The sequence below is a fragment of the Cynocephalus volans genome, chromosome 7, assembly GCF_027409185.1.
Source record: "Cynocephalus volans isolate mCynVol1 chromosome 7, mCynVol1.pri, whole genome shotgun sequence".
NCBI classification, from domain to species: Eukaryota; Metazoa; Chordata; class Mammalia; order Dermoptera; family Cynocephalidae; genus Cynocephalus; species Cynocephalus volans.
The window spans coordinates 1,271,970-1,298,286 of record NC_084466.1 but is presented as its reverse complement, the minus strand read 5'-3'; the positions used below and the strand labels follow the sequence as shown (position 1 = coordinate 1,298,286).

The window sequence follows — 26,317 nt, the reverse complement described above, 5'->3', positions numbered from 1 at the left end:
CCCCCACCCGGCAGGGACAAGCCCAGCAGCAGGACCCCCAATCCTGGCCCTTCAGTGTCCAAGCGGCCTCCTTCTCTCCCCGGCTGACCCCTGGACTGCATGTCAGTGAGAAATGAGCTTTACTGTGATAAGCCGCTGACAGCTCAGGGTGTGCTTGTCCCGCTAGCCCGGCCCACCTGCACAGCGAGGGATGTGCAGCCATCGTCCCAGGGATGCCTGGGACCGCACACCTGTGTCCATGTCCACAGTCTGCCACGGGGGCTGAGAGCCTCTGCCCACCGGCCCCTCCTTGCAGAGGCCCTCTCAGCCTCGGTTCACCCTGACCTGTGGATGGCAGATCAGGAGGGGGCTTCCCCTGACAGAGCAGTCCCTCCAGGCACGCTGGGGAGGGGCGACTCCTTCCAGAGTGTGTGTAAGAGCCTCATGGGCACAGAAGGTTCATAAGACACCTCCACGTCCCCAAGTCGCTGAGTCTGGAGTCGGTGGGGGCAGGGACAAGCCTGACAAGCAGGAGACAGTACAGGGACCAAGTTCTTGTGTGACAGGAGCCACCTGCATCCAGGCACCCCGATTCCCCCTGGACAGCAGCCCTGAGCTAAAGGACCGTTTCAAAGCCGGGCGCTGGGCGAAGAGTCCGGGCTCAATCCCCATGTGGACCCGCGACGGCCTCTGCTCACACTTCACCTCTCTCTAAGCCTCAGTTTTCTGTTCTGGAAAAAAAGACGGGAAAATGATACATCATGGTTGTAAGGACCAAATGAGAGTCAGACGTAAACATCTGAAAACCGCAGAACGAGCGTACAGTGACGTTGCTATTCTCTCTTCGAGCAGAAGGTTCCCACGGCCGCAGCTGGCCCTGCTGGACACCGTTACCGTGAGGACGTCCCCGGCCACCAGCTCTGCCTGGGGAAGGCGGGGCCAGAGGGACCGCTCTCCCGTGGTCACTGCCCCTGGCCTCACCGGCAGGCCCAGGCTCCAATCAGAGGCGTGATAAGCAGCAGGACGGCAGCCGCCCTGGGAGCTCCGGGTGAGTGGACCTTGCCCCGGCGGCCTGTCCTCAGCCACACCATGGCGAGCCCACTGCCCCTCGTCCTGCTCAGCGCCTCCCTGGCCGGCCTCCTGCTGCCCGGGGGAAGCGGTAGGTGCCCCTCGTCCTTCAGGCTGCAGAGCCAGCCCAGGGGAGGAGGGGACGAGGGCGGACGTGAGCGGGGATGCCCTCGAATCTCCACGGCCGCGTGGTGGGGGCCCCGGTGCCTTTGAAGTCTGGCGTGAGATGGCAGGGCTTGGCCTTCCCAGCCAAAGGTGTCCTTAGGGCCAGCAGTGTCCCCTGTGGGTGAGAGTCAGAGGGGTGGGCCAGAGGTCACAAAGAGACAAAAACCCAAGGACAAAGAGAGCAAGAGAGAGGAAGGAGGGAGAAAGAGACAGAGACGGAGACGGCAGACCGAGGATGCTGTGGGGGTGGCAGGCAGAGGCAGAGCCAAGGCGAGCTGGCGGGTACAGAGGGGTCACAGGCAGGAAGGAGACTGACAGAGACCAGGGCTATTGCCCTCGGGCTGCACAGGCAAGGCCAGACAGAGGGGATGTCAGGGCCATCCAGGACCCCAGGGCCTGAACCAAAGAAGAGGCCCAGAAATTGGGGCGCAGGGCAGAGTTGGGAGACAGCACAGGAGGCGGAGGCACGTCTAGCAGGGGGACGGGAGACAGGGACCCCAGGGCTCGTTGCATCCTGGACAGAGTGGGTGGTCGGGGGCGCTGAGGAGCACACGGGAGACCAGAGTGTATGGGAGGAAGAGGAGGAGTGGAGAGAAATCAGAGAGGGGGAGACCCCCATAGGGGAGGTGGAGGGGAGACCCTGGTGAGGGGAGTGGGAGGGAGACCCTGGTGAGGGGGGTGGGAGGGAGACCCCGGTGAGGGGAGTGGGAGGGAGACCCCGGTGAGCAGGGGTGGAGGGAGACCCCGGTGAGGGGGTGGAGGGAGACCCCGGTGAGGGGAGTGGGAGGGAGACCCCGGTGAGGAGGGGTGGGAGGGAGACCCCGGTGAGGAGGGGTGGAGGGAGACCCCGGTGAGGGGGTGGAGGGAGACCCCGGTGAGGGGAGTGGGAGGGAGACCCCGGTGAGGAGGGGTGGGAGGGAGACCCCGGTGAGGAGGGGTGGAGGGAGACCCCGGTGAGGGGGGTGGGAGGGAGACCCCGGTGAGGAGGGGTGGAGGGGAGACCCCGGTGAGCAGGGGTGGAGGGAGACCCCGGTGAGCAGGGGTGGAGGGAGACCCCGGTGAGGGGGTTGGAGGGGAGACCCCGGTGAGGAGGGGTGGAGGGGAGACCCCGGTGAGGAGGGGTGGAGGGGAGACCCCGGTGAGGAGGGGTGGAGGGGAGACCCCGGTGAGGAGGGGTGGAGGGAGACCCCGGTGAGGAGGGGTGGGAGGGAGACCCCGGTGAGGGGGGGTGGAGGGAGACCCCGGTGAGGAGGGGTGGAGGGGAGACCCCGGTGAGGAGGGGTGGAGGGGAGACCCCGGTGAGGAGGGGTGGAGGGAGACCCCGGTGAGGGGGGTGGAGGGGAGACCCCGGTGAGGGGGGTGGAGGGGAGACCCCGGTGAGGGGGGTGGGAGGGAGACCCCGGTGAGGGGGGTGGGAGGGAGACCCCGGTGATCAGGGGTGGAGGGGAGACCCCGGTGATCAGGGGTGGAGGGGAGACCCCGGTGATCAGGGGTGGAGGGGAGACCCCGGTGATCAGGGGTGGAGGGGAGACCCCGGTGAGGGGGGTGGAGGGGAGACCCCGGTGAGGGGGGTGGGGGGGAGACCCCGGTGAGGGGGGTGGGGGGGAGACCCCGGTGAGGGGGGGTGGAGGGAGACCCCGGTGAGGGGGGGTGGAGGGAGACCCCGGTGAGGAGGGGTGGAGGGGAGACCCCGGTGAGGAGGGGTGGAGGGAGACCCCGGTGAGGAGGGGTGGAGGGGAGACCCCGGTGAGGAGGGGTGGAGGGAGACCCCGGTGAGGGGGGTGGGGGGAGACCCCGGTGAGGGGGTGGAGGGGAGACCCCGGTGAGGAGGGGTGGAGGGAGACCCCGGTGAGGAGGGGTGGAGGGAGACCCCGGTGAGCAGGGGTGGAGGGGAGACCCCGGTGAGGAGGGGTGGAGGGAGACCCCGGTGAGGGGGGGTGGAGGGAGACCCCGGTGAGGGGGTTGGAGGGGAGACCCCGGTGAGGGGGGTGGGAGGGAGACCCCGGTGAGGAGGGGTGGGGGGAGACCCCGGTGAGGGGGGTGGAGGGGAGACCCCGGTGAGGGGGGTGGGAGGGAGACCCCGGTGAGGAGGGGTGGGAGGGAGACCCCGGTGAGGAGGGGTGGGAGGGAGACCCCGGTGAGGAGGGGTGGAGGGAGACCCCGGTGAGGAGGGGTGGAGGGAGACCCCGGTGAGGAGGGGTGGAGGGGAGACCCCGGTGAGGAGGGGTGGAGGGAGACCCCGGTAAGGGGGGTGGGAGGGAGACCCCGGTGAGGAGTGGTGGAGGGAGACCCCGGTGAGGGGGGTGGGGGGAGACCCTAATGAGCCTGACTGTCTCAGAACCAAGTTGACCTGAGCCCTTTTCCTTCCTGGGGTTTCCCTTTCCTTGTGAGTGCCCCTGACGCTCTAGCTCCAGGTAACCCATGTAATTGTCTCTCAGTCCCAGCCTCAGCACCCCCGTCCTCCTCCCCAGCCTCCATCCCACCAGCCGCCCTTGCCGCCCCTCAGGCCACGCTCCCCCACAGCAGCCCTGGGCCCTCCTGTAAGCACCAGGCCCTGCACCTGCGCCAGGGGTCAATGCCCGCCTGGCCGGTGAGTGAGCATGGGCGCTGATGGTCGCCTGCTCCAGTGTGACCTCTTCTTAACTAACTATATCTGCGAAAAGCCTGTTTCCAAGTAAGGTCACATTCTGAGGCCCTGGAAAGGACGTGAATTCAACCGTGTACTGCCAGTGGTTTTTGTAGTCCAACTATTCATTTTAATAAAATCAGAATATGCACAGCATGCACAGTGCTAGCCTTTAGACTAGGACAGTTAGCAATCATGGAAGCTCTATGGCTCAAGTTTCCGTGCTTCCATTCAGCAAGTTTAAATCCACTCTTCCTGAGTCCTGACCTTATTGACTGAAAATATTGCTTACTGGTAAAACTTGCTCAGATGCAATTGCTGACTATGAATTACTGACTTTTCCAGTGCAACCAAGATAACCACATGTTTGAGGACTGCAATATGCCAGACAGTAACTGGAAAAACAAATGCACACAAGTAAACAAAACTCACATGACAAACATCTGAAAATCTGGGCACTTCATATCAGGGTTTTGGGTGTTTCTTTAATTAAGACAAGTGTATCAAAACCTCAGCATGTTTTAATTTCGAATTGCCAATCTCAGTTTTACTAACATCAGAAAGCATGGCTATGGCCAATGCTACATCTGCTTGCTTTTACTGAAGAATTCATATGACTTCACAATAACAGCCATTAAAAGTGCCTAAAATAAGGTCCAGAGGGCTCAGCCTAGAGACCAGGCCAGTTGCTCAGTCCTTCCTTCCTTCCTTCAAGAAGTAATTATTAAGCACCTACTATGCTCCCAGCACTGGGGACATGGCTGTGACCAAAGGCTAAGTCACTTTGTCATGGGGTCACATTCCAGTTGAAGGGAACAGCAGTCAGTCAATATATAAGGTCAGAGAGTGGTTAAGTGCCACAAAGAGAAACCACTCAAGGGGAGGGGTTCAGAGACCTATGGGTAGCAGGTGACTTTAGATTGGGTTGTTAGGGAGAGCCTCTCAAGGGATATTGGGAGGGTGAGCCATGTGGGTATCTGGGGTAAGAATTTCCAGATAGGGGACAGGGCAGTACAAAGGCCCTGGGGTGTGAGAGTGTCGGGCACAGTCAAGGACAGCAAGGGGACCAGTGTGGCAGAGAGAGAGTGAAGGGGAGAGTTCAGGGTGATGAGGCCCAGGAGACCTGGCCTTGGGAAGATCCTGGTTTCCATGCCAAGGCCGGTGGGAAGCTGTGGCCTCAGGTGGCTCTTGCTTCCTTAGGCATCATCCGTTCCACCCCTGTGCCCCTCACCTATATCCCCCTCGTCCCCACTGCAGTCCAGCTCACACTTGCAGGCACTATTGAACCCCCCCGGGTGGAAAGAGGTGAGAGCAGGCTTTAGGGAGATGGGAAGAGACAGGAATTGGATGGAATCTGCAGAGAAGGAGCGAATTCTTGGTGGTGGGACAGCCTGGGGGGAAGCTCAGGGATGGATACCAGAGGGAACAGGGGTGTGGGCTGCTGTCACAGAATGACAAGTTTCTCTAAGGGGTCAGAGGAACAATGAGGGACTGATCAGAGGCAGTGAGAGCCGCAGGCCCTGGCTGAGTGGGGACTGACCCTTGCAGCAGGTCTGTGAACCATCTCTGGGGTTCCAGGCAGCAGAGAGAAAACTCGAGGGACATCAGTCTGGTCCCAGAGAAGCAGCCCATGCGCAAGGTGGGAGGGACCCAACAGTCATCTTCATTATGGTCAGACTCTGAATTCTTCAGTGGGTACAGAGGACCAGGAAAAGAATCTGAGGGCCTCTCATATCACAATCGTTAAAAAGAAAAGCTTCAGACGAATTAAATGTAATAGTTTCATTGCGCAAAGAACGATTCACAAATCGCACAGCCCCCAGAACCCTAACAGGTTCAGAGCAACTTCGGGGCTGCCCCCGTTCAGATACCAGTTAGGACAGAAAAGGAAGCGAGGTACAGAGACAGCTGGATGGCTGTGGCGGGCCCTTGGCCTTACTTGAAAGCGGCCTGAACAGCCGGCTGCCTGTGAATTCGAGGAAGAGGAGCGGGCGAGTGGAAGACAGAGGCACAGGCAGGGAGGTGGGGACAACATGGCCACAGACACACATCGCAGAGGGGACACAGACATGCTCTGGTCCAGGGCATATTAACTGGCAGGTCATGACTCATTTGTGAGTCTCGAAATCAACTTGATGTTCCTTAATGAAATAGAACAGAATCAAATAGAGAATGTAGTAAGTACTGTTTCTTGAAACTTGTTTTAAATTCGTGTGTCCTGGGTCTTGACATAAACCGTACTTGTCGCAGGTCAGGGTGGAAGCAGGACCACAAGCTCCCTCAGTGCAGACCCTGCAGGGTGGGTGGGTGGAGCCACAGCTGGAGCCTCAGCTGGAGCCGTAGCTGGAGGCACACTGGAGCCACAGCTGGAGCCACAGTTGGAGGCTCAGCTAGAGGGCGCAGCTGGAGGCACAGCTGGAGGGCACCGCTGGAGGGCACACTGGAGGCACAGCTGGAGGCACACTGGAGCCGCAGCTGGAGCCGCGGCGAGGGCAGTGGCCGAGCAGGGGTGCGGTGCTTTCCCTGGAGAAGGGTGTGGAGGCTGGAACCAGGGCCTGCCAGGGCCGGGTGCACGTGTGGAGGTGACAGGACCTGCGGTGGGGACACCAGGGAGGGGACGGGCACTTCCAACCCCGTGTCGTTCCTCTCCAGTGTTCCTCAGCCGGGAGCAGGCCAACCACGTGCTGGTGAGGGCCAGGAGGGCGAACTCATTTTTAGAAGAGCTTAAGAGAGGAAACATAGAGAGAGAGTGCCTGGAAGAGATGTGCTCCTACGAGGAGGCCCGGGAAGTCTTCGAGGACAAGGAGAGGACGGTGAGCACGTGGGGGCAGGCATCCTGGCCTCCTGGGTAAACTGAGGGTCGGACGCCCCCAGGTGGGCTGGGGGATGAGAACTTGTGCAAGTGTTGTGATATCAACTTAAAATTGAACTGTTAATTTAGAAAAAACGACTAGGGGCCTCGGCCAGCGCCTCCCAGGCCGCATGTGGAGGGGTTAGGGGCGACCACGCTCCTATGCCACGTTCCGAGAACAGCGGGATGGGCGCGCAGGCGCACAAGGGACGTCGCCGGCACGAGGCTTGCACCGCGCCTGCGCAGCAGAAGCACCAGGACCCTCGCTGCCCCCCCAACCCAGCATCGCGCCTGCGCAGAAGCAGCTGCGCGCGGAAAGTGCCCGACCCCTCCCGTTGAGGAGGCGGGGCTTCAGGAGCCATCCAGGAAATGGCTGACAGGCCTCCTGGCCGTCTCTTCAGTCCTCAGGGAGGGCGACCGCGGGGCGCGGGCTGAGGGGAAAGTGGACGGCTGAGAGCCCATGCTGACAAGAACGAGCGAAACAGAAGAAAGTAGCGGAGAAGGGGCCAAGCCGGAGCTCGCAGAGAAACGGCTAAGTCAGCCCGCGTGGCTGCTTCCAGGCACACCCACGACAGTGGACGCAAATGGAAACCGCGAGGGCCACTGGGGACCCACAGGGCACAGCTTCACCCGACCGCGGTCACCGGCAGCCCAGGACCACCTGACCCACGTCATCTTCTGTGACCTTCCAGGACTACTGTCAAGCTGCGAGTCATGGCCGATTGAAGGAATTATGAGTTGGGAAGATGTATTCACGTCAGTAAACGGCCCAGGGAGACGTCACCGGAGTTCAGGAGGATCCTGCAAAACCCAGGCGCGGGCAGCGGAGCGTCCTCCTAGGAAGTGGCGCTGCCGGTGCGGCTTCCCTGTGTCACCTCAGCATCACTTCAGCCTCCGAGACAAGGACGTGGTGTCGTCAGCCAGGCATGGACTGGGTCCTGAATGGTTTTCTGAGGAGGAAGTGTGAAGGGACGAGTCGACACCCGTTGACGATCCACCGGAGAGGGCTCGTTTATTAGGCGGCACACACACATATATAGGGCTTCTAGGGAAGTCTGATTGGCTTAAAACACAATCCCTACTTAGAGGGCAACCAGCGCCATGATGGGGTGTGGCCGAGAAGGACTTATGTGATCGCGGTGTGATCCCCTGGGGCATCTGGGTTCTTACATTCCTCGGTGTGATCCCTTGGGGCATTTGGGTCCCTACATTCCTCCCTTTTTCTTGTTTTAGGAAAGGGGACGTTGAAGTCATCGAGCTACTTCCTGCTGAACTGGGGCGTTGTGGGGGGGGTGTCAAAGGGAGGAACATATATAAATACCCATTATGAAACCCCAAAGGAGGGTGGAGAAACAAGTAATTTCAAAACGTTCCTTGAAGCCACAAGTCGAATATGCACCGGTTCCATTGTTCATAGTTGGAGACTGGAGGGAGCAGCCAGGCGTCGGTGGCGAGGGCGTGTAGGATGCGTTTCCTCTGTAAGGTGGTGTCTCTTCAGCATCGGCTGAGGCACTCACAAGATGAGGCGGGGGGTTCATCGGTACCTAGAAGCTGGTAGTTTCTAAGCAAAAGCTGCTTAAAGGCCTGATTAGAGATTTTTCCCACTTGGGTTTGAAGAAACCTAATGATGCAGGGCAAGAAAAGGCAGGTTATGAGGATAATGATTAGAGGTCCCAAAATGGGCCAAATCCAAGTTAGGATAGGGTTTAAGATAAAAGAAGAAAAGGGGTTAGAACTGGATGTGGTTCGTAGGCTGGAAGCTAAGTCGGTGAGTTTGATGATGTTTGTTTCTACTAGACCGGATTCATTGATATAATAACAGCATTCTTCCCCAAGGAAGATGCAAGTACCTGCTTTTTCTGCAGTGAGGAGGTCTAGTGTTCTGCGGTTTTGGAGGGTGACCTGAGCTAAAGAGGTAATTTGTCTCTGTAGAGAGGAAAGAGATTCGGCAGTGGAGGTCAGAGCCCCTTCAAGTTTAGCATTGATGTCTTCGACCGCCCATAAACTGTGTCCTAAGGCTCCTCCCGACAGGCCGGCTCCGACCGCTGATGTTGTTAAGAAAATACCGACCATGATCGGGAGGAAGGCGGCCCTTTTTTTGCCTTGAGGGGGGATGAAGAAGATGGAACAGTTCTGAACTGGTGTACAGAGTGAGTTGAGGGGCGATGGTGACAAGAAGGCATGGGGCAGTAAGATTAGGCAGGATGGAGGTAGAGAGGGTTCCACTGCACCAGAAGAAAGTGCCTGGTGGGGCGACAGTGTGGGTATGAATGGTTGTGTTAAGATTACAATAAGACGGAGGAAAAGTTAGGGAGGAAGAGTTTCCGATGAAACAGTGACGGGGCAACAAAGTGTTATTGTGTTTGTTGTCGGGCTCCCAGAGAGGGACGTCCGGAAGGTTAAGGGGTTCTGATGGTGGGGAGGAGGTAACATCGAGAGGAAGGGAAGCATTTACGGGGACGGCCGCCAGGAGCGGTCGCATGAGAGAGGCACAAAGAAAACAATTTCCGGGAGAGAGAGCCGGTGAGGTGTGGTTGAGCCATATATAGGAAGGGGTCTGAAGGCTCCCTGGGTGAAGTGAAAGGAACAGGAGAAGGCCAAGGAGAAGGTTCATGTCTCCGGAATTGGGGGTAGGGCTGAGGTCCGGGATAGGCGGAGTTTGAGAGGGTTGGTAGGATGAGGGATACACTTTACCTGGCAGGGCAAGTTTAGCAGCAGTTGGAGTGCAAAGGATGACAGGACATGGGCCTTCCCACTTAGGGGTTAGGGGGGTTTTAGGTTCTGGGGAAGTGTAGAATACTAATTGGCCTGGGCTGAGTGAAAGGTTATTTTTGGAAAGTGACGGATCTGGAAGTAGCCAGTCCTGGTACTTCCATAGCTCGGTGCGAAGATGGGAGAGCAAGGGTAAGGCCATGGTGGGTGGTATGGGTCCTTCAGTCGCTGTGAGCCCTGGGGGTAGGAGGGGCCTACCATACATGACTTCAAAAGGGGAAAGATTGGAGGGCCTTTTTGGGAGAGCCCTGGTCTTGAGTAGACGGACCCAATCAAGGTGTAATTCCAGAGACAATTTAGTTAGTATGTCCTTTAAGGTTCTGTTGGTTCTCTCTACCTTTCCGGATGCCTGAGGTCGGTAAGGGCAATGTAAGTGCCAGGGGAGAGAGAGTGACTGGGAGAGTTTCTGTATTACCTGGGCGGTAAATTCAGGTCCATTGTCAGATTGAATGGAAGTGGGCATCCCAAATCGTGGGATGATTTGGCAAAGGAGAGTCTGGGCTACGGTGGAGGCCTTTTTATTGGATGATGGGAATGCCTCCACCCATCCTGAAAAGGTATCAACAAACACCAAGAGGTATTTGAGGTGCCGGACAGAAGGCATGTGCGTAAAATCGACTTGCCAGTTGGCCGCGGGTGTGAGACCTCTGGCCTGGTGGGAGGGGTATGGCCCAGGTTTGAGAGGGGTGTTAGGATTGGTACGCTGGCAGATTGTGCATGAGGAGGAAATTTTTTGTAAGAGGGCTTTGTCAAATGGGGTGATTGAGAAGAAGGCTTGTAAAAACTGGGATAAAGCTTGGGGGCTAGAGTGAAACAGGTCATGGAGCAAGCAAAAGAGAGAGGACTTATCACCCTTGGGCGGTTGAGGCTGAGAGGGTGTCTGTGAACCTTGGGAGCCGTATGGAAGAATGGGAAGTTGGTTTTGTGTCTGTGGGTGCCGTGCCGCACTGCGTGCAGCGAGGTCAGCCTTACAATTCCCGCGAGTGATTGGGGAATCATCCCTCTGGTGGGCTCTGCAATGAATGACTCCTAATTCACAAGGTAAATGGGATGCCTCAATTAATGTGGAGATTAAAACTGACCCTTGGTGTTAAGCAGACCGTGTTCTTTCCATATGGCGGCATGAGAGAGAAGTATATGAAAGACATATTTGGAGTCAGTGTATAAGTTAAGAGTTCTTCCTTCAGCTAGAACGCAGGCTCACGTGACAGTGATAAGTTCAGCCTGCTGGTTGGTAGTACCCTTGGGTAAAGGTTGGGCTTCTATAACCGAATCAAGGGAGACTATGGCATAACCTGCATAATGAGTGTTTCCTTCCTTGAATGAGGACCCATGCGTGAACCATGCGAGATCAGCGTGAGACAGGGGCCCCTCAGTGATGGAAGAGCAGTAAGGTATGAAATCTTGAAGGCTTTCTACACAGCTGTGCAAAGGGGTGTTGGGGGAATCTGGTATAGGCAGTAGGGTGGCTGGATTTAGGGGTGGGCAGGTAGTGAAGGATAGGGCAGGATTTTCCAGAAACGAGGATAGGAGGGTTAGGATTCTGGAAGGTGGGAGGGATTGGAGAGCCTTATAGGTAAGGAAGTCTTTAAGGTGAGAGAATGGTGAGAGGTGCCCCAAATGTTAATTTGGATGCCTCCTTATGCAGTAACTGCCCCGCTGCCAGGGCTCTTAGACAGGGTGCCCAGCCTTGTACAGTGGGGTCCAACTGTTTGATAGGTATGCTATGGGGGCAAAGGAGGGGCCATAATTCTGTCCTAGAATGCCCAGAGCTTGTCCCGTATTTTCATGGGTTTAGTTAGATCAGGGAGCCATTAGAAGGGCCTGCCGAAGCTTGAGAAAAGGGCGCTGAGGTGAGGAGAGTAAAGGTTCTTCAGGAGGACCCTTACTCATATTATAGAGAGGTCGGGCTAGCAAAGAGAAATTGGGGATCCATGCTCTGAAATATCCGGCTAGACCCAGGAAAGATAGGATTTTTGTTTTGGTTTTGGGGATGGGCAGGTCAGTAAGAAGCTGTTTCCTGTCCAGGGTGATTTCCTTCCTTCCCGGGGAGAGGAGAAAACCAAGGTAGGTTACAGACGACAAGGAGATTTGGGCCTTGGCAGGGGACACTCGATATCCCCTACCCGCTAGGAAGTTCAAATGGGCAGTGTCAGCTTGGGATTGTTCCCATGAAGGACTGCATAGAAGGAGATCGTCCACGTATTGTAATAAGGTGGACTCTGGATGGTTTAAGTGAAAAGATATGAGGTCCTGTGCTAGGGTCTGCCCGAAAATATGAGGGCTATCCCGAAATCCCTGTGGCAGGACCGTCCAAGTGAGTTGTTCGGAATGATGGGAGTGGGGGTCAGTCCATGTGAAGGCAAAAATGTCCTGAGTATCAGTTTCCAGGGGTATGGAAAAGAAGGCATCCTTTAAGTCCAGAACCGAGAAATGGGTAGAGGTTGCTGGGACCTTGGACAAGGGGGTGGATAGGAATGACAGCGGCGTTAACAAGGCGGAGATCTTGGACGAGACGAAAGGTGCCATTAGGTTTTTTTACCGTGAGTATGGGAGTATTGAAAGGGGAGCGAGTGGGACGGAGATACCCCTTTTTTAATAGGTCCTGAATGATGGGGCTTAACCCGAGGAGGGCTGTTGTGGTTAATGGATACTGAGCCTGACAAATATATTTGGAGGGGTCTTTTAGTTTTATGTATACAGGGGAACACTGGGCCAGAGCGGGGCTGGCAGTGTCCCAAACTGTGGGGTTAACAGGGTGCGTTAAGATGGGTAAGGACTTCTTTGGAGGGGTGGGATTAGTAGGATCTTGGGCTTGAACTAGCGCTAGGAGGAAGGAAACGGGGGAAGAGGAAGAGGACAGGGGCAAAGTAATGGAGACTTGAAGCCGTGATAGAATGTCCCGACCCAACAAGGGGACGGGGCATTGTGGCATGACTAGAAAGGAATGGGAGAAAACGGATTGAGTGCCTTGAAGGCAGCAGGTTAAAAGAGGGGTTTTTTTGGGAAAGATTTGTTTACCTCCTACCCCGACTATAGGAGAGCTGCTGGAGGTGGTGGGGCCTTTATATTCCCTTAAGACCGAAAAGGTGGCTCCAGTGTCCAGGAGGAAAGATATTGGGTGGCCGTCCACAACCATGGATACCCTGGGCTCCTGCTTTGTTATAGAGATGGTCGGGAAGGGCCCAAGGCTCCGTCAGTCCTCCTCAGCGAGGCCCACCATAGGTGGAGTCCACAGTTCAGGGGACTGTGGGGCAGTTGGTCCCTCACCCCTTCGGGCAAGGGGGCAATCAGATCCCCAATGTCCCTTCTTTTTGCATTTTGGACAAGGAGTGGTGGGTGGCCTGGGGGTGGGGCAAGCCTTTGCCCAATGCCCTTCCTTTCCACATTTAAAGCAGGCTCCAGGTGGAGGCTTAGAGGTGGAGGCTGTGGGAGGGCGCCCAGGGGGTTTGATAAGCCGGGCCAACATCTGGAAGTTGGCGTGGTCGGCCTTTTGTTTTCGACGTTCTTTTCCTCCTCCCGATTATGAAAAACCTTGAAGGCCACTGACAGGATTTCGGTCTGAGGGGTTGCAGGACCCTGCTCTAATTTTTTAAGTTTAGTTTTAATGTCGGGGTAGGATTGGGCCAGGAAATAGGTCATAAGGACATGCCGGCCGTCTTCTGAGTTGGGGTCTAAGTTAGTGTATTGTTGAAAGGCCTGAGTTAATCTATTGAGGAACTCAGAGGGAGTTTCCTCCTTTTTTTGGAAGGTCAGCTAGGGAAAAGGGAACATGGACCCTAACTACTCCTTCAGCCCCAGCTACCTCGCATAGTGGGGCGATTGTTAAAGGGGTTGGGGGAGGTCCTTGGGAACGGGTGAAAGGGGGGCTTAGTGGGTCAGGAGTAGGGGAGGGTAAAGACGGAGGAGTGGATGGCGCAGGAGGTGCAGAAGGTGACGCGGATGACAGGGGAGGAGGAGCGGACACCGGAGGCACTGGGGGAGGAGGAGGTTGGTAGGGTGGGGGTTCATCAGCAGGTTCGAAGGTGGAAGAATCGAGGGGTGACTGTGAAGATGGTTTACAGGCTAAAAGGACTTGAGAGGGAGCACAGGAGGAGCAGAGGGTGGGGTTCTGAGCCAAGAGGCAAAAAGCCTCGATGTAGGGGATCTCCTTCCATTTTTTTAGGCGCTGGCAGTAGTTAAAGAGGTCACGTAGAATGTTAGGATCTAGTGTGCCCTCAGGGGGCCATGTGTTTTGATTATCTAAAGGATAATAAGGCCAATCTTGTGTACAGAATTTGGTGAGGAGTTTGGGCTCAATATCCGGCCTGAGGGAAAGGTTGGTGCCCCTAGGGAGGAGGAGGAAGCGCCCATTCTGGTCTCTTAATGGGAATTTAGACAGAAATCATACAGAGATTAGTGATAAGACAGATCCTTCAGCCGGTTGGGAAAGGCGGGATCCTAGAGGGCGTCCCCAGTAGGTCACGTCAGTCCCGGCAGGTTCAGGTACGAACCAGGAGGAGAGAAGGGAGGTGTGGGTCGTCACTCAGACCTCCACTTCTCTAGGGCAAAAGCCCGGTGCCTGAAGGAACCTAGCGCCAGGATTTTCTGGTCAGGTCCCAGACCCGGGAAGTGGAGAGAAGAGAGTGGTGGACAGGAGGGTGAAGGAGAGAACAGAATGGGGCTTTTAACCTCCAAAAATGAAAGTAAAAGTTTACCCGGGCTTTGGAACCTGTTATAGTTTGGGAATTTATGGTGGTCATGAAGACCGTGGTGGGGTGGGGTATGGGCGTTAGGGGCTACCGGACGGTCATGGCTAGACTCCCTGTGGTAGCCTGAAAAAGGGCTGGTGCCCTTTAGGAAAGGGGGCTTACCTAATGATGAGCCGGTGGTGAGTGGAAGGAGCCAGCGCCGAAAAGAATGGACGAGACCGTCAATGGTGAGCGGTGGAAGGGAGGCCGGTCCTGGCGGGACGGAGTTCCCGAGGGGCAACTTGGAAAGTACTGCCGCTGCGATTTGAAAAGTGTTACAGCTCGAGGGAGACCCAAGGGGCGGCTGGGAAAGTGTTGCCACTGCGATTGGAAAAGTGTCGCCGCTCGAGAGAAACTCCGTCCCCCGGGTTTCGGCACCAAATGAAAGGAAGAGTTGACACCAGTTGACGATCCACCGGAGAGGGCCTGTTTATTAGGCGGCACACACACATATATATAGGGCTTCTAGGGAAGGCTGATTGGCTTAAAATACAATCCCTATGGGGGGGAGGGAGGAGGGAGGGAGGTTTTGGTGATGGGGAGCAATAATCAGCCACAATGTATATCAACAAAATAAAATTAAAAAAAAAAAAAAAACACAATCCCTACTTAGAGGGCAACCAGAGCCATGATGGGGTGTGGCCAAGAAGGACTTATGTGATCAGGGTGTGATCCCTTGGGGCATTTGGGTTCTTACAAAGTGTATCATCGCCTCTAACAACACATATATCAGAAGTTTCTTGGGAGAGCTGGGATTCTAGACGTGGAAACTCCCATGAGAAGCATCATCCCAGGGTAGCTGCGGCGGAGCCTCCTGCTACAAGCTGGAGAGAGATGTATATGTGGATAGATACAGCTATAGCCACACACAGACGTAGAAGAATTGCTCCAGAACTCTCCTGTAAGATGCCCAGGGGTATGGTTAGTGGTACTGACTGGTTTATGAAGTGGATGCCAGTTCTGGAATGAGAGGATTGATTTCACTCACCACTCTGGGTTCACCACCCGTGAGTTCTGCATGGCCCGTGCAGACTGTTATGATCTTAACGGAAATCAAGGAGAAGATTAGGTCACAGGTGGTGAAGCACATCGGAGGTGGTTGCAAGGTCCCCTGCCATCCAGATGGCTCAGAGCCCAAACCTATGAGACTGACTTTACCCCACCGTTCTGCAGAATCAGCCTGGTTGAAGAGCTCAAGAGAACCCTGGAAGTGAAATTGCCAGAAACTAACCTCTTCGGAACTGAAGAAACTCACAAGATTGTTGATACCTGTGTGACAAAAGCTTTTGAAAGCTTTCCACTTTAGACCACAGCCCGGATCCTCACTAAGCTTGTCAGGGAGTTCCTGGAAGTGACTTGAGTCAACCGCACATGCACCTGTTATCACCCTCAGATAATGAGCCCTTTGGCCAAATGGACTAAAGGCTGGCTCGATATTTGATTATCAACAGTGTAAGCAACCATATTAACAGTTAAAAAAATAAAATTCACATAATCATATCAATTGTTGCAGAAAAAAATTTTGACAAAATTCTACATCTATTCATGTTTTTTTAAAAAAGCCTATTAGCCTATTAGAACATTCATAAACTCCTTGTCAGAATGTAAAATGGCACGACTACTTTGAAAAACAGTTTGACAGTTTCCTATAAAGTTCTGTAAAGTTACTATATGGCTCAGCATTCCTGGGTATTTATCCCAGGGAAATGAAAGCTTATTTTCCCATAAAAACCTGTAAATAAATGTTTATAGCAACTCTATTCAAAATTACCCAAAACTGGAAATAACATAAATGTACTTGGTTGGGTGAATGGATAAACAAACTGTGGTAAAGCCATACAATGAGGAAAATATCTTATTCAGGTTGAGTTAGTGGATTATGGTTGTTATTAATGTAAAATGTCTCTGTTTTTCCTAATGTATTTTCAAATCTTTTTTCCTTTTAGAATGAATTCTGGAATAAACACACAGGTGAGATGTTTCTCTTTTAATCTTAAGTGAGAGGAGTTCACTAGGATATTTAAATTGGGAGAGATTGTATTTGAATTTTGAAAATACTTCCTGAATTTCCTTTCTTCTCCTGTTTAAATCTTATTTAAGACTTTTCTCCTCTGGGCGTTTCCATAATAGTTCTTGTAAAGTAGTTTTTTTATAGTCATTTTATACTAATTCTAGTTTTTTATTTAAGTATAGATTTAAGTCAGTTCTCATTTGAGGATTTCAAATTTCATGATGAGTTTTTAAAAATACAAGTGTATTACGTACAAGCAAAAAGTAGAGTCTGAAAGATTGGATTCCCTCCTAAGGTAACCACCTTGATCAAATGCTCATAGCATCTGATATGGTACTAATCATGACTACCTGGTAACAGCATTCATATTTCTCAAAGTGAAAATTGGACCTCTCACTAAATTAGTTTATATGAATCCACCAAGAAATACGAAGTCCCATATTAGTGCTGGACAGGAGTCTTAGCATTCACATTTTACCTGGGTCATTTGGAAAGAGGAACTCTAATGCTCTCTCTTGTCAAGGCCTGGCTGAGAAACAAGTGTCAAACTCTCACCTGTCCTCTGTTCTTCCCGCAGGTCCCACGTGGTCACCCACCCAGAGCTCCCTGCTCTGGTTGTAAACACACTGTAAAACATCTCAGCAAAAATTGGAAAGCCCAGTCAATGATCCAGTTAGATAAGAGCATCACGTACACATAGCCACAAAGGGTGCGGGTAAAACAAAGTCCAGGTAGGAGGGATTGTTTACGCAGCAACAGGAAGCAGTTCCAAATTATCTGAAAAATGCATGCCAAGGTCAACACAGCAAATGGTCTCCGTGATGATGGAAATTCCTTGCAAACTTTGGTTTCCAAATCCTCTCTTTGCAGATGGCGACCAGTGTGAAAGCAATCCTTGCCAGAATCAGGGCAAATGTAAAGACGGCCTCGGAGAATACGTATGCACCTGTTTGGAAGGATTTGAAGGCAAAAACTGTGAATTACGTAGGTTCCTCTGCTTGGAATACCTTCCGATCAGACTTACCTAAGAATAGAAGGTGGGAACATGGGAAGAAGCTAACATGCTTAATGAAACAGACTTAATTTATTTCTAATTTATAAAGTCTGTGTTTAATTATACTGTGCTCCTATAGTAATCACAAAAAAACCCAAAAGCCCCACTGTGTCCTCTAAACCATTTGGCTTTGGGGTACGATGAGAGGCACACACAATTACTTCTCTGCTCCTCTGGGAGAGACTGTGGAACACTCGTGAGGTGTATGATCCATTAGTACACAAATGAGAACTAGTTCTGTTTTCCTTGGGATAGAGTATATTGCTCTGTTATTCATGTTCCTTGTGATACTGTGCATTCATTCTAAATCGCCTCCTTTTATTTACATTTGTCAATGCAAACATCAACGAGGAATATTCAAGATTGTCCAATTATAAAAAATTGATACAATTAATTAATTCCACATGTAAAAATCACTCAAAATTTCCTCTAATAGGGTGATTAATTTTTTTTATAAGAAATTTGGTTACTATTAGACCAGTTTTCCCTAAGGAGAAAAATTTGCATTTTTTTTAAATTACTTAATTTTTAATCTTTAGAATGTGTTCTTAGGTCGGATTACTTTTCCCTTATGGGAATATCAATTATGTATCATTCCGTTAAAAGTCCAGATTTGCCTCCCCTGCAGACCATTTGGCTAACTTACCGGGCATACTACCCAGCAGACTCCCAGGGCTATTATTAATGTTTTCTAAAATTCCATTAAGGTTGATCTTTGCTCTGTAATTACAGTTTTCATCAAAGCCCAAACGGGGGGATGTAGGTGACCGCCGTTGGCATGCACTACTCCTGTGTGTCTACAGTTGGATTCAGTTTATACTGGAAGCAGGTTGGCAGCAGCGGCCCCCTTGTTAGTGCTGCTGACCTTGTGGTAAGACAGGCAGGTCCCCAGAAACCTGGCGCCTGCTGAGGGAGCTATAGCTCCATGTGGGCACGTGTGAGGTGACCTGTGAGGAGGTTTTACTTCCATCACTTTACAAGTGAGGAAACTGAGGCCCACGGGGTATAAATAGCTTGCCCAAACCACACAGCCAGGACGGACCACCTGGCCTTGGACCTTGGGCAGTCTGGACTCCCAGCCGTGTGCTCTTACCCATGGTGCTGCCGTCCCTGCTCCCTGCCTGTGCTGGAGCCAGTCACCAGTCTCTTCCTCAGTCTTCAGCCACCCATGGCAGGCCTGTGTCCAGAGCACCAGGAGTGTGGCGTGCCCATGGCAGGGCCCTGGTCTTGTTCAGCGGTATCCAGCACAACATAAGGTCGTGGCAGGTGCTTAGTCATTGTTCTGTGATCAGCCAGTGAGTGAGTGCAGGTGCCTGGAACCAGGTGCGGGTCGCCCCAGTCCTCCGCAGCAGGTACACGAGGCTGCTCTTGGGGATTTGTCTGGACCCACCAGCCACAGCAGCAGATGGGATCTGAAGGGGAAGATAACTTCTCTGAAGACTTTCTAAGGGAAGAATACCCTTAAATGTTGGCCGCTAATGCCAGTGAACACATAAGGTTGGCCAAGCCCAGTCTTCCTGGCACACCCTGGTCATGGGGACCTCAATTCCACAGAGAACCCACCCGCCTCAGAGGGAACCACCCAGCTGGATGCCGGCTCCTGTCCCTGGGGCTCCCCTCCTGCAGGCAGGCCCTCCCATGCTCACTTCTTGGACACTGGACAACCCCCCTGTGGGCCCCTCACTGGGCATGCTCAGGTGTCTTAAGGGCCAGTGCCAAGGCCGCAGGGCCCTCCCCTGCGTGATACCGCAGTGTTCCTCACGCAGTCGGGGGCGAGTTGGGGGGGAAAGAGCTCCCGCGGCCAGGGCCACCTCATTCCCTGCCCCACCTGCTCTTGACTCCCCATCCTGTTTGTGCTCCAGCCCCGCGGCCTACTGTGTGGCTAAGGGCTGGGTGCATGGAGTTGGTGCCGTCTGGCCAGCTGCACCCTCAGTTTCCCCGGCCTGTCCTGAGGCCAACATGCCACTCTCTTACAGTCACACGGAAACTCTGCAGCCTGGACAACGGAGACTGTGACCAGTTCTGTCATGAAGAGCAGAACTCCGTGGTGTGTTCCTGCGCCAGTGGGTACACCTTGGGGGACGACGGCAAGTCCTGCGTCTCCACAGGTAAGAGGAGCATTGGCCCCACCCAGCAGGGCTCCCTGGGCCACGGAGGCCATGGTGCTAAACCCGGTGCCAGCCGTGCCGGTGGGCAGGAACATCACGTTCTCTGGCAGGCCTGCAGGTGAGCTCTGGCCCTCTGGGTCATGAGCATCATGAGGTTTGGAAACAGACCTTTTATTTCTGTGAGCCAGATGTGCTGTTTAGCCTCAATTTTCTCATCTGAAAAATGGGACCAATACTATTACCCACCCCCTGGGTGAGTGTGACTGCAAGGAGGTGGTCCCCGGGAAGCACTTTGCACAGTGCCTGGCACACACAAGCTGTAAATAACTGCATGATAGCTGTGGTGACAACCACCTAAGCAAGGGAAGCCCAAGTGTCCATTGTCCCAAGGGAGGGCAGAGGGCCCAGGAGCTGGGTGCAAGGGCAGGTGAGGAGCAAGGCCTGGTGGTCAATCACAGGCCACAGTCGGAACCTGGAAGCAGGGGAGGAGACTGTGTGGGATGGGAAGGGGAGCCAGAGGACCCTCAAGAACTGATTTTGTTTCCAGTGTTAGTTGAATTTATTTTTTCTCTTACTTGATGGAAGCCAGATGTGAGTGAATCTGGCCAAGAAGCTCCCAGAGGGCAGTGAACACAGGATGGGCTGAGTGACCAGGCAGTGTGGGGGCATGAGCCTCCTGTCCCAGACACTCCGAGACGTACCTGCACTGGGCCTATCTAACCGTGGGCCTGCCCCATGGTGAGCACTGGCCAGAGTTTCTGAGAGGCCAGTCCCCTAGCCCCACTCGATCCACATCTCAGTCACCCAGCTCCTAACTGGTCCTAACTGGTCCCCTGACCCCCAGCTTTGGCATCACCTAGAGCGTTAGAGGCACAGAGTCTCAGCCTTGTGCACATTCGGGCTTCAGACATGCTCAACAACCAGAGCAGCTTCCTACCAAGTGGCAGTGACAACCGTCCTGCCCAGAGACTCATTGCTCTTAAGTGATTTTGTCACTATTCCTCTCATATTCTTCTCAGTGAAAATAATTTATTTCAAAAGATAAGTAATCAAGAGAAAAATTGGTTCCAAATAGTATCACTTCAATTATGTAACATAATCTCTTGACAAGTAAAAGACAATATTGTTCACATTTCTATTGGCAATGAGATTTTAAGCTGCTTCAAAAATATTTTGACTGAAGTCATTTCTTGACACGAATGCATTCTTTTTTAATGCTAGGAATAATCACAAATCAATTTAAAGTAAAGTTTGATGTTTGAAAATAAAATCAGGTGAACTACTTCCTAGTGCAAAAAGTTCTGTTCTAAATTGTGGACAAGCTAGTTCAAAATTTCAAGTAGTGACTACAGATATTAACACAGAACGAACACACTGTAGGGTAAAGAGTACTTATCTCCAGGTAGCAAATTCACCTGTGTGCCCGGAGGTGGGTGCTCCTTCATACCCTGCATGATCTCACACAGAAAGTGACATTGTGCTGATGGGACCGTAGACGAGCGCGGGGCCACAGAGAGCAGCCACTCCAGACCTGTGTTCAGAGCGGCTCTTTCCTTCTCTTCCCGCCTGCAGCCCCACACCCTGCCTTCCTCTGTCCTGCCTTGTCCCTGCTCTCCGCCTAGTTGGCGACAGTACAGGAAGGAGGCTTTCTAATATGTACTGCGTGACCCCGTGCTTGGCGATTTTAAGGAGAGCTGTAATTCTTTAGACTTTGTACAAACCTGTGTCACGTGGGCCTTTCTTATGCCACAGGTGGTTGGCATACGTTTTCTCTCTGCTGAGAAACTTTCTTTTCCTTCAATATTTCATTAGGAAAATTTTTCAAACATGCAGGAAAATCGAAAGACTTCTACAGCGAGCCTGTGCCACCACCTGGGCTTTGTTTCGTCACGCCTAGCCCTGTTCGTCCTGCACCCCGCCACCCCCCACCGAGCCACCTCGACTCTCTTGGCACTTTCCCTCGAGCGCTTGAGCAAGCTGTCTACTGGAGCTCAGTGCCCCCAGTGCTGTCACACGAGCAATACTGACAGAGACAGTCACATTCCCCTGAGGAACGCAGCCTCCACCGAGATGCGGAATATTGCCCCCAAAGTGCCCCTGCCCCTGCCAGTTACAGAGCCTGCCCCGGCCGCCCCTCAGACTGCGACTGTGTCCTGCGACTGTGTCCTGCGCCGTGAACGCTGTGTGCGTGGGGGCTTCTCTCCCTGCAGGAGGCCCGGGCCGTCCTTTCTCTTTCAGAACTCTTCCCCTGCGGGAAAATGACCATGGGGCGCAGGAAGAGGTCAGTGGCCCAGGACACCAACAGCCCTCTGGAAACTGCCGTGCTGGAGCTGTACGATCCAGGCGACCTGGCCCCCACCGAGAACCCTTTCAACCTGCTTGACCTCAACCAGACGTACCCCGAGGAGTATACCAACGACAACACCCGCATCGTGGGCGGCCGGGAATGCAAAGACGGGGAGTGTCCCTGGCAGGTATCCCTGGCATCAGCCCCTCAGCCCCTCGAGACCGATCCCAGCTTGGTACCTCAGTGGAGTCCGGGCCGGCCTTCTGGGAATCGGCAGCCCGGGAAGGCCCTGTTCTGTGCTGGGACACAGTGCCCGGCCACCCGAGCACACCTGTCGTCCCTTCCCCCTGGGCCGGGCGGCCTTGGAAGCTGTTGGTGCATCCTGAGATAAGGAAGAGGCTGGGGCCTCAGCACCTGACCCCACCCCACACCGTGCCCCATTCCAGTCTGGCATTCCTTGTTGCATGCTCGTGCGTGCCCAGCATTATCCTGTTCTGTGAAGGAAGCAAGAGAGACAGAGGCATGGCCCCAGCCTCGAGTGTCCCAAAACACCAGCCTACACTGGAAGGAAATGGGGTCACAACCAGGGGACTGGGCGCAGCTCAGGCTGCTGGTCAGCAGTAGGGGGGTGGATCCCGGATGGCAAGTGCAGGCCACTGCATGCTGTTCTGTTTGAGGGAAGGCAGAAAGATTCACTGCGAATTTCCAAATATTTTTACTTAAACACCTAAATCCTAAGGAGGAGGATAGTACCTGAGAGAAAAGCACATCTATTTTCAAAGGTAAAAAAATCACTCTTTGATTATGAATTTGGACTAAGGTTGCCAGATTAGCAAATAAAAACAAGACTTTCATTAAATTTGAATTTCACATAAACAATGAATAATTTTAATGTAAATATGCCTCAAATATTGCTTGGGACATACTGGTACTAAAAATTATTTGTTGTTTTGTCAAATTCAAATTTAACTGGGTGCCCCGTCCTCACTTGGACTTGAAGTTTTTATTGTCCAAAGCGAAAATGGCCTCTCCAACAAGCAAAAATCCCAGAGCTGCCAACACATGACCTCAGCTCTCCCCCACCTCCAGGCTACACAACAGGTGTGCATTCATCTAAACTCGAGGCATGCAAGGGAAAGAAATTTCAATATCCATTCATTCAGCACATGCATACTGAGAAATGGCTGTGCTGGGTTTGTGTTGTGTACCTGGCGCATGAAGCTGCTTCTCTGACACATAGAAATCTAAACCCAGGAAGGGTGCTAGGACCCAAATCGCCGCAATCCAAGTTACTGTGTGATTAGGGTCAGGAGAGCGTGCCAGCTCGGCCTCCCCAAAGTTCCCCTAGGGTGCACAGGAAAAGCCTTGCACAGGGCTCCGGTGTCCATAGGACTCAGGGCTCCAGGAGGCAGAGGCCAGGGAAGGGCAGACAGGAGGCCTCCTCAAAGGCTTCCCTGCAGGGCCTGTTGGCCTGTGTGATTCCTGTTTTCCTGGGTCAAGTCTTGCCTCATCTCACCTTCAGGAAAAACAGTCAGTGTCCAACTCAGAAAGATGGATTTTCCCTCACTAGTGCCTCAAGTTGGATAATGAGTTGAAAAAAAAAACACAAACCATTACTACTTTTCTAGTCATGAACGTCTTCAAGAATTCTCTTGGAACTTGATACTTGGAGTTGTTTTGTTGACCTACACATACCCCCAGCCAATGACTGTTACTTAGAGGATGGGAAATTCCCTAGAGAAAGGAAAGCAGAAGGTGCTCAGGGTGCAGACATGCAAGCCCAGCTCTTCAGGGAAAGGGTGTGGTGCCCCTCGCCTGCCCCTCAGCGCTCATGCCCCCAGGTATTCCTTTGCAATTGCTGTCAGGAGAAAACCACTCACAGGAGCAGCCACGCGGACTCTAGGGATGTCACCTTGAGTGGTGGTGGTCCATGCACCATGGGAGATAGTTCTGAATGGTTGGATCAGTTGAGGTGCCAGGAAATCACTCCAGGTTAGGCTGGTGTTTCTCCAGAGACTGGCATCAGCCTGGTTTAAGGTATACGTAGGCAACAGAGGTTATTACCACAGTGAAAACTTTTTCCAAAAGCACTTGAAAATATGTTCTGTGCATAATACTTTAGAGAATACTGCGACAGGTCCAGAAGAAATAAAAGGTGGGCACTGTCAAAGTGAGTTTATAGTCCAGGTAGGAGAGCCGTCCTCCAGTGGCCAGGGCTTGGTGCTGCGCTGGCCCTTAGTCGATGTCTGGTGAGTGAATACGCACATTGAGTGGTGACCATAAAACAAAGATATGACACACATGGCAGAAATCCAGAGTGGGTGGGGAGGGAGCAGCTGGAATGTTGTCCATGAGATGGTCTTTGGACAACAAGCAGCCCTTGGCCTGGTCAGAGTGCCAGGGGACAGCTAGTGGGATTTGCAGGAATGGGCACGGCGGGTGCAGGGTGAGGAGCGGTCAGAGGACTGGGCTGTTGGGGAGGACGAGGGAGAACGGGTGGGTGGGTGGGCAGTGCACTTCGGCCTGCACGCTGGTCTGAAGCAGAAAGCGACTTCCAGTGCCTAGAAAAAGACCCCACCAGTTCCCACGTTGGGGCGGGGAGGGCAGCAGAGGATGGGAAGGAGGGAGGGCGTGGGAAGCTCTAATGTGGGTAGGAAGCGGGGGCAGGGGTGCGAGGGAGGCGCGTGCTGAGGAGACCTGGGCAACACTGTGTCCTAAGTCCCCCTTCTCAGCTGGTGGAGTGTGGCCTGCCGCTCCGGCCGCCGTGCGGCTTGCAGACTGTCATGGCTTTGCAGACACTGTTCTCTTCACAGGCTCTTCTCATCAACGAGGAGAATGAAGGCTTCTGCGGAGGCACCATCCTGACTGAGTTCCACGTCCTCACCGCAGCCCACTGTCTAAACCAGGCCAAGAGATTCAAGGTGAGGGTAGGTAAGTGAAGTCCCTCGGGGCCCCAGGATGCCCCACAGTCACCAGCTCCTTTCCTGAGATCACTAGAGCTGCCAGGATTTGGTGGGAACTCTTAAAATACTGAGATACAGTTTGGGTGGGCCATTTTGCAGAGGAGAGGGGGAGGGGCGGGGAGGCATCTGCGGACTCTCCTGAGCCAGTCCAGCCTCTCCCCCACCACGGTCTGCTCCGGAGGGTCTCTGGGTCTCTGTGTCCTTCCCTCGGGAGCCTTGACATTCTCTGAGCACCATGCACCCCTCTGCCTCTTCTGTTTTTATTTTGGGGATCGTCTTTCTCTACTAGACCCTGGAGCTGTTCAGTGAAAATCCCATGCAGGTCACAAATGTGAGCCACATATGTAATTTGAAATTTTTTGTAACATTAAATTTTCTATTATGCATTTTAAAGTATAAGAAAGGTGAAGTGAATTTTAATAACATATCTTATTTAACTCAATATGTCCCAAATATCATTTCCATATGTAATCAATGTGAAAGGTTTAAGATTTAATTCTGCATTCTTTTTTCATTCTAAGTCTGTAATTTACACCTCAGCACACCTCAGTTCAGACGGGCCACGTTTCGCGCGCTTGGTGCCCGTGGGCTGGTGGCAGCTCGTCCGGACAGCACAGGTGACAGGTGCAGAGTGTGAGGCTTTAGCTCCTGGACACCTAAATGGTGCCCAGCACACAGACACAGGAGACAGCTGTGAGGGACTGAATGACGGGGGTGTCAGCGTGTGAGACACGCGCAGAAGTGGGGCTGGTGGGCACCTGGACAGGAGATTGGAGACCATTTTTATTCACTTCTTTACACTTTCCTATATTTTTCAAATATTCAAAAGTGAGCATTTACCATTTTTCTATTAGAAAAAAAAAGCTTCTTTAAAAGTACTCAACACTTCAGTGCGTGGCACAGACCGTACTGAGCCCCGCCCTGTGCCCCGCACCCAGGGGACCGGAACACGGAGGAGGAGGAAGGCAACGAGGCCGAGCACGAGGTGGAGATGATCGTCAAGCACAACAAATTCGTGCGGGAGACGTACGACTTCGACATCGCCATGCTCAGGCTGAAGACACCCATCACCTTCCGCATGAACGTGGCCCCCGCCTGCCTGCCCGAGAAGGACTGGGCGGAGGCCACGCTGATGACACAGAAGACGGGCATCGTGAGCGGGTTCGGGCGCACGCACGAGAAGAGCCGCCTGTCCACCACCCTCAAGATGCTGGCGGTGCCCTACGTGGACCGCAACACCTGCAAGCTGTCCAGCAGCTTCACCATCACCCAGAACATGTTCTGTGCCGGCTACGACACCGCACCCCAGGATGCCTGCCAGGGGGACAGCGGCGGCCCCCACGTCACCCCCTTCAAGGACACCTACTTTGTGACAGGCATCGTCAGCTGGGGGGAGGGGTGCGCCAGGAAAGGGAAGTATGGGGTCTACACCAAGGTGACAGCCTTCCTCAAGTGGATCGACAGGTCCATGAAAGCCAGGGTGCCGCCTCCCGAGTCCCCACTTCCTCCCCATTAAAGCAGCACCACCCTCAGGCCGCGGTGCATCCGGTGTCTGGTTTTGTTGAGGGCCTGTCCCCGGCAGGCTGTTGCTGGGAGGCCTCCCCCGTGGTGATGACGTCCTCATCCACCCTGGTGCTGTTGGGGTGGGACATGAGTGCTCCTTTGGAGCACCAGGCTGGGATGTTTCTGCCAGGAGTGGTGCT

At 53.6% G+C, this 26,317-nt stretch overlaps 1 protein-coding gene across 1 annotated transcript; it reads left to right on the top strand.

Moving 5' to 3' along the window:
• Positions 1-1,068: 1,068 nt before the first annotated feature.
• F10 (coagulation factor X) lies at positions 1,069-25,609 on the top strand. Its single transcript, XM_063103114.1, has 8 exons — positions 1,069-1,138; positions 6,491-6,651; positions 16,138-16,162; positions 17,073-17,186; positions 19,233-19,364; positions 21,603-21,838; positions 24,465-24,572; positions 25,553-25,609. The coding sequence occupies exons 1-8, from the start codon at positions 1,069-1,071 to the stop codon at positions 25,607-25,609; spliced, it is 903 nt and encodes a 300-aa protein (XP_062959184.1).
• Positions 25,610-26,317: the final 708 nt, after the last annotated feature.

Excerpts from the sequence above, each read along its gene's own strand:
- F10 (XM_063103114.1), top strand. The coding sequence starts at position 1,069 with ATGGCGAGCCCACTGCCCCTCGTCCTGCTCAGCGCCTCCCTGGCCGGC. Across the intron at positions 17,187-19,232 it reads AGGCAAAAACTGTGAATTAC|TCACACGGAAACTCTGCAGC; the intron begins GTAGGTTCCTCT and ends ACTCTCTTACAG. Across the intron at positions 19,365-21,602 it reads CAAGTCCTGCGTCTCCACAG|AACTCTTCCCCTGCGGGAAA; the intron begins GTAAGAGGAGCA and ends TTTCTCTTTCAG.